General features: G+C 35.7%; 1 protein-coding gene across 1 annotated transcript in view; it reads left to right on the plus strand.

The window, feature by feature from the left end:
- The window catches only part of LOC150103848 (carnitine O-acetyltransferase-like), a 155977-nt gene that overhangs the window by 70104 nt on the left and 73129 nt on the right, over positions 1–12744 (plus strand). Inside the window, exon 6 of the mRNA XM_090397075.1 lies at positions 5256–5421. Coding sequence (XP_090253201.1) covers positions 5256–5421 — 166 coding nt within the window. The remainder of the gene's footprint in view (positions 1–5255; positions 5422–12744) is intronic.

The raw sequence follows: 12744 nt of genomic DNA on the forward strand, positions 1-12744 counted from the left end.
AGTGCAAAACACACGGCAAGTGATTTCGTGAGCTAAAGAGTTCTGTTCTTCTACAATGTGTCACAATGAATTCTCACTTTTACTTCCAATAATTGCCTCTGCACTTTTGTGAGATTTGATATCTCTGTGTTCATAAATTTTCTTTCTGAGTTGCTTTTGTTGGCATTGTCTAGAACCTTCCCCTTTAATATGTATTAATCCATTTATCCACTCTGATGCTAAGTGAATACCCTAATGTGAAGAATTTGCACCTACAGTGTGTACCTCTGCACATGTTATACACCTCAAATCTCCGTCTTTACAAATTAACCAATTGTATTTTCATTTGAATGCTATATTTTAATATTATTGCATTGCAACTGATGGAAATCCAGTGTTTTCTGTGGATTCGTTACAGACTTCTTTCGCTTCAGAAACTACACACAAACTGTCATTACAAGCTCGTTTTGTATTATCACTGTCATTTGAGCTATTTCTCCATTTAAAGAAGGTACCAATATACTTATCCATAGTTGAAATAGTAGGCCTACAAAAACACTAAAATATTACATGATTTTCTTTGTGCTTTTCACAATCACGAGCTCGATTTTGGTTCTGTTGTTGATTACTGACTGTTGCTTATTGCTTACAGTGTTGCCAACCAGAAAAGACAAAATTCTGCTACACTACACTGCAGCAATGTTTGCTTGTCAATCTCTGCAAGATAACGCATTACAGGAAGCTCCAAACTTTCCCATCCCTTTCATCACGTGTTTGTAATTAGGCAACTGTTGATGTTGACTTTATATAAATATTCAAAACTGTAAACAATTATTGAATAATAACACAATAATGCAGGCATAATTACCATAAAGGGAGAAAAGTTACAAAACAGAAAAATGTTTCAGGCCCAGTGCATAAAAAAAAGTTCCAAGGCCGGGCCCCTGCTGAATTTAACCACTGAAGTTGAGTTGACTAAGTGTGTGGTTGGCAAGGGTGTGTGTGTGTGTGTGTGTGTGTGTGTGTGTGTGTGTGTGGATTAGGTTCTTTACTTGAAGAGTGGTAAATGAGTGCAATGGATTGCCAGAGGTGGTTGTGTTTGCACCCCATCAGTGAATAGGTGTAAAGAGATGTATGATAAGTATTTTGTTAATGGATAGAGTGGGTCTCCTGCGATGAGTCTTTTGACTCGGTGGAGTACCCATATAAATAATAATAATAAAATAATGTTGTCAATATCAGTAGGAAGGATAAGATTCCCACATTCAATCTGAATCATAATTTCTTCTGTAGGCATTTTTATAGGTGCAACATCATCTTGATTGTGTTAATTTGAAACACCCGTTTAATTAACCAGTGGCCCTCTGCATATTCATATGACAAGCTTTGCCCTTTTATGTGACACATTGGCACTACTCGCATTCTACTTGCTGACAACTAGTGAAGCTGTTTATGTGCTGGAAGAAGAGCTCACAGCAATGCTGTATGCTGACCTTTGGACAATCCTTTCAGACATTCTTGCATATAGAGTAGTATATTTAGATTTTGCAAAGGCCTTCGATAAATTGTCACATGACAAACTAGTACTTAAATGATGAGATTGGATAGTAGATTAGTGCATTGGATTAGAGATTGGCTGTTGATAGGTATAAACAGGTTGTGTATAGAGGAGTGATATCCCAGAAGAGGGAAGTCACTAGTGGCATGCCCCAGGTGTCTGTTTTGAGGCCATTGTTGTTTAATTTGTATGCAAATGACATTGGAAAGGGCTCACATGGTGGTATAAGCTGTTTGCAGATGATGCAAAGTTGGGGAGAGTTATGAAAAGCAGAGCATTTGTTGTAGTTTTGCAAGAGGACTTAAATAGACTGCGTGTGTGTGTGTGTGTGTGTGTGGGAATATCAGTTTAATGTTGCAAAGTGTAATCTTTTAAAATTTGGGAAGCAAAGATGAGATGCAGAGTATAGGATTGGTGAGGATATTTTGGAGGAGCTGGAGCAGATGAAGCACTTGGGAGTTGTGGTGGATAAGGACTTGAAATCTTGTGGATATTTCGCTAAAATTGTGAGGATGATGCAGCAGATTATGGGAATGATACCGAGAACACTGATGTGTAGAAGTAAGGATGTTTTGATTCCATTGTACAAGACTTTGATCAGGCTGTATATGGATTGCACAGATTTGGTTGCTAAGTTTTCAAAAGGACGATGAGATGTTGAAAAGGATCCAGAGATGACCAAGTTGGTTTCTGGTCTCTGGAATGTGGATAGATTTAGAGAATGCAAATTACAGAGTCTAGTGGATAGAAAGAGGGTTGGGGACATGATTGAGACATATAAGTCAGTAAGAGCTAATTATCAGATTAATGTGCATGAGATTTTTCATAGAACAGCTGCAGACAGGGAGAGAACAAGAGTCATCCCTGGAAGCTTTATAAGAAAGGTGTGAACAAGGGAATGAGGAAAAAGATTTTTGCATAGAGAGTGGTGAGTGATTGGAATGCATTGCCTGAGAGTGTGGTGAGTACATTTAAGTCAAGGTACTCATCAAGTCAAGACTCTCCATCGAGGTCTGTTGATAATAATATGATAATCTCTAATGCTTTAGCTATCAAAGAATTTCAAAAAATAAGAAGTCGGCACATTAACAACAAAAAGATGTGTTACCAAAAAGATTTACTTTTTGTTGTTTTGAGTTTCAGAACTAAGGAGACTTTTTATTTCTCGATCGAGAAATAAAATTGTAAAATTGGCTAAACCTTTGAGCTCTGGCCAATATTTGGTTCATTAATTTCCAAACTTTTTATTTACATTTGAAAAATGTAAAGGTAGGGAAAGTTGGGATTGGAAGGAGGGGAAGTGATTGGCTGACAGTACAAAGTACTGCATATTCTCCTCTCTTCCAATGTGAATCTCACCCATGAAGACTATGAAACCTAGTCAAGATTAGTTATTCTGGGTGGGCTAAGAATTTTCTAGTGTAAAACTCTGCTCTAGAGCTTAAATATGGTATTCTTTTTCAAGTCACTCGAGGCCTCTGATAAGCTTTGTATATTTTAACTGTGGTTGATAGCAAAGCAATACCTCTATAGTTATCCATTCTATTAAATTGCTCTTTTTGGATATAGGAACAATAAGGCCTTGTTTTCATTGTTGGGGTATTATTCTAGTGTTTAATGCTTGATTCATTATGCCAAGGAGATTGGAATATGTGTTATACCCAGCATTTTTAAAGGCTTCTGTTCTGATTCCATCAGTCCCTAGGGATTTTCCTGCTTTTGTTTGTTCTATTAGTTCCTTTTTAGTGAAGTCTTCACAGTTTATTGGTGGAGCAGTAGTTAGATGCAGATCTGCTAACTGGCTTCAATTTGGGGATTATCAGCATTTGGTAATTCTTGAAAGTAGTTTCTCTATTCTTTCAAGTTTAAATTTACTGATCACTGTCTGCCGTTTTTATCATGTGTGACAATATTTCCACTTCTTTTTTGTTTTGTGATGACAGATATGGTTTATCATTTGAAAAGTGTTTGTAGTATCTCCAGTTTTATTATAATTTTCCAAGTTCCTCACAGTATTTATTTATTTGATTTTCTTTGTCTCTGATCATTACTTCATTGACCTTGTTATTTAAAATGTCTAGTTTATCTTTATTTATATAATTCATGTTTAAGCGGTAGAGTTTCCTTGCTTTATTTCTTTCATCTATATATTTTTCAATTTCAGAGGTATTCAATTTTTCTGAGTCCTTTTTGTTGCTGTTTCCAAGAATTTTGTTGGATGTTATGTTTATTGCTTCAATGATACCTCTATACTTTTCATTAACTGGATGTTTTTCTCCATTTGATCCTAACAAATTTAATTAGAGCAGTCTGGCTATTATGTCTTAAAATGATATTAAGACCTAAGACCAGTCCAGTTATTAGGTCTTAAAATGGTACATAGAAGTCGTTACAAGTCTGAGAGGCTATTCTTAGAATGAGCATTGGCTATGAAGCACTCACCCAATTTCAACAAGTATGGTTGCATTAATTTACCAAAGATCTGGGAGAGTGTCATTTTAAGACCTAATAGATGGACTTCTCTAAATTAACTTTATAGTTATCCAGCCCATAGAGAGCCATGTAAGGATATTCGCTGTCAGTTACAATTTAAATTGTTTCTACAATTACTTGGTTTAGTGCTCTGTGCTTGTCACAGTTATCATTGTGCTCTGATGATGCTGGGTAGAAAACCAGCAAAATATTAGTCAGTTTAATAAACATATTTTTACTCTTGGCATTGGTTATCATTAAGCATTATCATTATGAGAAATTTTGAAAAAGTTCATTTAGGACATAAAATGCCAGCCTGGTTAGCATATCCGCTCTCCCATCAAAAGGCTGCATGAATCCTGCTGTGGGCATGGATATTTGTTTTTGTCTGTGAAGATACTAGTGGTGTTGGTGTAGATGATGATGATGATAGTTGCAGTTCATTGTAGTTGGTGGATTGTGAGTGGTGGAGACAGAGATTGTAGAGTAGGTGTCCTCCTTCCCTTGAGTCTTTGGGCTCCCTGGAGGTGTCAGGTAATAATAATAATAAATCCCCCCAATAAGCCATCACCTAATTCCTAATATGTGGGGAAAGCATCCTTTAGACATGTTACCATATTTTAAAGTTTTCTGTACATGTCGCATACCAGCAAGTGGCTGTGACGAACTTGTACACTTTAATGGAAGTAATCCATTTATGACACACACAAAGTACTGATTCTGATAATTATTTTCCTGGTTGATATAATATTTATGTGCAATAAATGATTTCATCTACTTCCCTTCATTGATTGCCACATAGTTTTCTTTTTAACAGAAAATGAAAAAAAAACCTGCATAATATTGCAGTACTGAAATTTTTCTCTCATTTGAACTGCTTTTAATGACAAAATATAATTATGAAATAAACTGTCCAGAAAAATAAAAATATGTTGTATGCATCTAGTTTTGTATATCTGTCTACAATTAGAACTGTCTTATGTGCTGTGTAAGGAATTAATGCTCTTGCATTCTGTAACTTACTTATTATTGCTTTGCAAACTGATATTGCAAACTATCATTATTTTACTGCCAGGCTGCAAATATAAAGTTTTAAATGTTAACTGCACTGTAAGCTTTGAGAAACACTACCGAGGATCCTTTCATAGTTATTACTGCCTTAAAATACTTATGAAATATAAGCATGAAATTCTTGAAAATATAATGTAAATATACTTATACTTTTTTTTTTTTTTTTAATAAATAGCCATCGCCTAATTCCTGATATGTGGGGAAAGCATCCTTTAGACATGTTACCATATTTTAAAGTTTTCTGTACATGTCGCATACCAGCAATTGGCTGTGACGAACTTGTACACTTTAATGAACAGTCTTATTCTCCTAGCCATATTGTTGTTGCCTGCAACAATCATGTAAGTAACTCTGAAAAACTTCTAAATTGTAGTGATATGATATGATACACTCAGTGCTCTGTTGCTTTGAAAATTTATGATATTATTATTTCTGCATTCAATTAACAGATTCATAGTCAAAGATACAAAAAACATATAACAAAATAATCTGACTGACAGATGTGCCCTATTCAGGCTTTATGCAAAGTCCTGGAAATTGACTAGACAATCGCATTTCCTGTGACAATTGGAATGGCACATCTTTTTTTTTCTTGTTTCAGATTAAATAATTTTATATCTCTAGGTTTCTATGTATTGTCTGTTTTCATGCACTCTTTTTCTACTTCACTGTACTCTGCTCTACTCTATTCTACACATTTTTTTTAACTACAATAATGCCTTGCATATTGTGTTCCAAATAGCTGCCTGTCTTTCTGAATTTTCAAATCCATATCTTGTATTTTCAATACCCTTTTCAATTGTATGTCATTATTATTATCCTAAGACTCCATGGAGTCCAACAATCATCTAGGAGGTTCCTTTTCATGAACACAGCTCATCGTACTGTGCCTGAAACACATTCAAATTCTCTGCAGACACGACACTCTCAGGCAAGCAATTCCAATAATTCACAACTCTGCATGCAAAAAACCTGCTTCTCACGCCCTCTGTGTACACCCTTTGTATACATCTTCCAGGGATGACATCTTGTTCTCCCCTGATTTCCCACGCTTTTATGAAAATCCTCTTCATCATTGATCCTATAACAATCCTTTACCAACTTTTACGTCTCTATCATATCACCTTTCTTCCTCCTATTCACTAGATTCTGTGAATTGCATTTTCTTAATCTTCCCTCATATTCAACATTCCAGATAGATATCAGAAACTATCTAAGTCAGTTACCTCTGGATCTTTTGCAACATCTCTTTTGAATATCAGGTGGCCAAATCTGTGCACCGTAATCCATTAGTGGCCTAATGAGAGCCCTATACAATGGAACAAGAATCTCCTTATTTCTACAAGTCCATGTCCTCCACATTATTCCCAGAATTTGTTGCATTGTCCTCACAATTTTGGCAATGTTATTATTCTTCCTATTATTATTATAAACATCTGACCTATATGGAGTCAGAGACTCATCGTGGGAAGCATAGACTATTGCACAACATGCTTATCAAACTGTGCTTTAAACCGATTCAATGTGTCTCAATTACAACACACTCAGGCTATGCATTCCACTCACCAGCCACTTTCCATGCAAAGATCCTGCTCCTCACTTCTCTGCTTACACCCTACTTATACAATTTCCTGCAATGGCCTCTTGTTCTATTCCCCTTTCCCATTATACGAAACATCTCTATCATGTCAACCTGATAACAACCCTGACTAGCTTATATATCTTAATCATATCCCCCTGCCCTTGTTGGATCCTACTTCTTCTTAATCTGTACTTGGATCCGACATTTAGTTATTACGATGTTCTTAACCTAAAAAATAGTTGCTAGTTGATTTCTAATACAAATATAGAGAAAATTTATATTTATAGACTGCGCCACTCTATATCTGGATTAGTTCAAGAATTGAAGATAAATCAACCCTCAACTATTACTCCTTAAAATATATACTGGCCGAGTATATTTGACTTACTTAATTTACCCACATTGGTTCGAATATTTTATGAATGGTGCAGTAAAAGAGATTCAGGCAAAATACAACTTTAGATAAACAAAAACAAACATTTAATTTTAAAATCACAAATTATACACTTAAGATCAAAATACTAAATAAGTTATTATAAACACTTCAGCCTTCCTGGCAATACAGTCATGCAAACTCAGACAATGGTAATTCTGTTATCTGTAATATAGTCTTCTTACAGTTCCTTTTAGCTATTTAATAAAGTTCCTTAATGATCGTTCACATCAATATCTCATAGTTCTTTAAGTTTTAAATACAATAAAAATTTCAATAACACCTCTTTACAAACAAACACTTTTAATTTTACACTTCAGTTAATTCTCCGCAACAGTTACTGTTAGTATAGGGAATTTCTAGGATGAAACTCACACACTTCTCTGTATAGAATTATTAAAGGTTGGAATAATCTTACCGATAATCTTTTTTCTTCTTTAACTTACACACAAACACTTTTTATAACTGTAAACACTTAAACAGTATACGGCACTCATTAAAATAAATCTTCTAAGCAATAACTGAATTAATCGTCGGTCACTACACACATAAACAAACGTTGTTGCATAAAGTACTACTGATCAGTCATGAAATAAGGCAACATATAATAATTCCTTGAGGTTTTATATGCACAGTTGTTCATTCCTCCGGCATTCAATTTAATCCTTTAGGTACTATAATTCTTGACACCGCTATCATTAAACACAACTCTGTTGCCTCTAATTATTCTCTAGTTACTTCGTGCTATGCTTTAAGTTTCCGCGTGTTCTTGAAAGGTCGGCCCTGAAATTAAATCTCAACTCAAGTAATCGCTAGTCTATCCGTATCACTTAGCTATCTTCCGTAGCTTTATTTGTTATTCCGAAACTTTTATAAGCTAACCGCTTCTCGACTAGTAGACTTTATTTAGCTGCTTGAGTGACTTGCCGACTCACTATTATCACACTGTGATTTTCGAATGCCGAATGCTCCACTTCCAACCTAATGCCAATCCCTCTCTAATAAATCTCTAATGCTTTTTTTTTTCCCAGCGTTCCTCGCTTTTTATATCAGTTTTTCCTGCCTTCTACAAATAGGAATAAATAAGGAATATTTACATTTCAAATAATGCGCAGTTAAATTATCAAATACAAGTTCTTATAATATTAACATAGTAATAATTAAAATAGCTTAATAATATTTAATACGGTCTTATCACTATTAATACATATATCTTTGATTAAATAATTAAATATTAGATAAAATTAAAGGTAGTTATATGAATATTAAATTGTAAAATAAATTGTTTTCATTAAATAATATTTACAAGTCTAGCCTTTGTGATGGAAGATCATGTTGGATTCTGAAGCGAATAATAATTACTCTAATCTCTACATAATCAGAATCCAACACCCTCTTCCTACTATTCACAAAGCTTTGCAACTTGCATTCTCTCGATCTGTTATCATGCTCCACATTCCAAACACTACTGACCACCTTTGTAAATCTTCTCTGGACCCTTTCCAACATATCCTCAAAACCATGAAAACCCACAACTAAATCTGTGTACAATAATCCATATGAGGCCTGATCAAGGCCTTATACAGTGGCATCATAATCTCTATTTTAGCACTGGAGGGTCCACTGCATCATTGTCATTATCCGATGTGTCATCTTCACAACTTATGCAATGTGGCCCCTGAATTTCAGGTCCTTGTCAACCATCTCTCCTAGATTCCTCATCTCTTCCACTTCCTTTAAAGTTTCCCCACCAAGTGTATACTCTGCATCCGATTATTGCTTACAAAATCTCAAAATCTTACACTTTGCAACATTGAACTGAGAGTTCCACTTACCTGCCCATTTATGCAATCTATTCAAGTCCTCTTGTAAGGCACTAACAACAGCTTGACTCTGCACCGCTCTCCCTAATTTTGCATCATCTGCAAATAGCTGCATAATACTAATTAAACCCATCCCAATATCATTAACTTATAAATTAAACAACAATGGTCCAAAAACGGAACCCTGCGGTACACCACTAGTGACCTTTCTCTTTCAGGATACCGCACCCCCCATATACAACTTTCCAATACCTATCCGACAGCTATTCACTGATCCAGCTCAGATGGTCTGTTACCCATTTCTATGTGTTTCAATTTATTTACCAGCTTGTTGTGTGGCAGTCTATCAAAAGCTTTTGCAAAATCCAAGTACACCAGCGTATATGCATCTCGTCTATCCAAAGTATTTGTCACCCTGTTATAGTACCTAAATAAGTTAGTGAAACATGATCTCCCCCTTAACAAACCCATGCTGATAACTGCAGAGAGTACTGCTGTTATCAACCCATTTCTGTATCCTACTTCTTACCAATCTCTTCGGTACCTTCACCACAACTCCAGTTGTACAGACCCTATAATTTGGAGCTGCAGCCTTATTACCACCTTTATGAAGTGGAGCAGTTTTACTCTCCTTCCACTCACTGGGAACCTGTGCTTTTTCAAGACTTTTATTAAACAGCCATACAAATGCTACTGCCAATTCCCTGGAATCTTCCCTTAAGATACATGATGATATATCATCAAATCCTGTCGCCTTATTGACATCAAATTTATTTATTTCCTCAAATGCTCCTGCTCACTCACAATTATGCCATCCTCTCCCATGTCCTCTACACTTAAGTTCCTCATGATTCCACCCTGATCAGGATGAAACACCCTTTAAATTGATCAATGAATACCTCAACAATGTCTTCTGTAGTAGCAGTTACCATTCTACCACTTTCATCCATTAACATAATTTTACCATGATCATTGTTTCTTTTACTTGCCACATATCCACATATCTAAAAAACTGTCTAGGGTTTTTCTTCGCCTGATCACCAAAGTTCTGCTCAAATTGCACTTTTGTTTTTCTTACTAACTGAGTCATTCTTCTGGCTTGTTCTTTATACTCTTCATGTAACTGATTATTACCATTATTCGTCTTGTTCTTCCTCCAAAGTACCTTCTTTTTCTAGATTTCATACTTAAGCTCCACATTCATCCATTTAAAACCTACCTTAGTCAGCCTTTTGGCCTTCAGAATATGTTCACACATTACTACTGTTATGTATTTCTTTGTCAGTTCTCATGCAGCATTTATTTCCTTACTGCTCAACTCCTCGTTCCATGTTATAGCTCCAAGCTGTCTTCTAAGCTTGGCATAATCACTAGCCTTATAATTCCACATATATCATTTGCTAAAAAAAGTCTACATATGTCTACACGATCACATTCATTAACTGGAGGAAAGTGTGAGACTTCCTCTCACAATAGCATTCTCTAATGAAATGATCAGACCTAGAACTCTTGATCTTTGCGTGCCCTCCTTTATGTGCTGCCTGAGATAGTTATATCTCAAGAACTTCAGAAATTCATTTTCCTTATTCCCAAATGCTATTTCTTCATTCCAATCCATACTGCCATAATAAAATTATCCATAATAATTAGCCTTCCTTTGTTCACTAACCAAGTTGTTTATACATTTTTTCATCACCACCTTCCACATTCCCAGGCCTATAGCAACATCCAACTAAACATGTCTTCCTCTCATATGTGTTCTCACATATGTGTTTTCAAAATTTTAGATCCTTATCCACCATCACCCCAAGATCATTTATTTCCTCCACCTCCTGTTTAAAACAAAAACTACAATTGGATACATTGTAGTTTTTTTTTAAAAAGTGTATAGGATTGACTGAGATAGTTAGTTCATAAGTAAACATTGTATTTGTTATGTTTAAATACAATATTGTAGGCATGGCACTGATGCATGGATGAACAATGGCAGCAAAGCCAGATCAGACAGTTTTAATTTGGTTTTATTAAGTGCAATGTGTATGAAATGTATTCATCAAGAAAATTAAATAATATGTGGAAGGAAATTGAAACTGGAGAGAAGGTGTGTATTAAGTGTTTCAAAAGTGTGTCTGTTAGCTGACAAAAATGCAGCAAATATTAGTAGAGTGGAGAGTACCAACGGTAGGATGGAAAATGATGTTACTAATGTCGAATGTCCAGCCATGGAAATAGAGCAGAATGAAATGGATATTAATATAGAAATTGCATGCTTGAATGTTATCATTCATAATACAAAGCACAAAATGAAAAATTGCAGAGGCAGCAAGAAATTAGTGGGGATGAAAAGAGAAAGAAGCAGGCTGTCTGAAGGAATAATAATGACGACCGAACAAACAAGAAAAGCAAGTTAAGGAGAAAATTATGTACAGAAAATCAATGATCATGGAGTAATTACTGAAAGTGTGACAAAATCATGTTTTCCGGATGCACAAATTCACGATATTAGCACTCCATCTGGAAGTAAAAAGGTAAGTCAAATGAAATGATTGTGTTTGTTGATACAAATGATTTGAGAGGCAAGAAGTATTCTATGAGGGAGGATGTAAAGGAGTTGTTAGAAGAGACAAAATTGAAGAGCGAGAGGTGAAGATTGTAAATCTCCTGCCACTCTATGATACAGGCAAACTGAGGAGGAAGGCATTGATAACCAATGAGTCTATAAGTAGATTGCACAGAAGGAGTGATGTAGGATTTGTGGATCTGTGGTCTATATTTGACCAAAAAAAGGATTTGTGCAATGTTGATAGACTGCATCTAAATGGTTTTAGTGTTAGGTGTCTAGAGAGAGCTTTGTTCACTGAGCATGCTGAAGTGCAAATTCAGGGAAACTTAAGCAATTAGGGTGGATGCAAGTGAATTTGTGTGAAGACACCCATGAAGCGAGTGAGTGTGAGAATGACCAAGTGAGGAATCTTGTCTCTCAAGCAAAATTGTTGAATAGGATAATCAATTCAGAAAGTAAAGGGTAAAGTCAGGGCCTAAAGGGATGCTACAGTTTCTATATACTAATACCAGAAGTATTAGGAACAAGAGGGAGGAGATTTTGGCATTGGTTAGTGCAACCTCACCAAAAGGCATTAGGGAGATTTGGCTAACAGCAGATGATGTAGTTACAGAGATAGAATTTGAAGGGTTTAGTATTTTCAGAGAAGATAGCATGGGGGTGAATTGTAGCCAAATAGAATAGGAGATAAGCAGGAGGGTGGCTCCTCTTTTGAAGAAGTCTGATGTGAGATTAAGGCCAGTAAAACAAAATATACAGTTGGTTGTTGCCACAGGCCAGGGAGTTCGACAGATGATCTGGAAGACATGCGTCGCCAAATTAGTACAATGAGCACAGGTGAGTGATTATTATGGGGACTATGGAGATATAGACTGGAAGGAAGGAAGAAAGATCACATGACAGGAAGGAAATAGAATTTATACACCTACTAAGAGATAATTACTTAAGGCAGCATGTGATGGAAGGGACTAGAGGTGGGAGAGTATTGGACCTGGTCATAGGATCAGAAGAACTATCCATAACCAAGATGACCTCATTACCTCCAATTGGTGAAAGTGACCATGTGTTCTTGACTTGGGAGATTGTAAAACATGAGGAATATTCTGTCAAGAAGGGGTATAAATTGAACTACAAGGCAGGTGATTACGACAAGCTTAGGAAGAAGCTAAAATCTGTGCCATGGTATAAAACATTGCAGGGTAAGAAAGTTAATAGTGCATGGGGGATAGTTAATGGTCATTTAGAGGAAGCAATATTAAATTA

Source organism: Typopeltis vanoorti, chromosome 8 (assembly GCF_054136105.1).
Source record: "Typopeltis vanoorti isolate ZY-2024b chromosome 8, IOZ_Tvanoo_1.0, whole genome shotgun sequence".
NCBI lineage: Eukaryota > Metazoa > Arthropoda > Arachnida > Uropygi > Thelyphonidae > Typopeltis > Typopeltis vanoorti.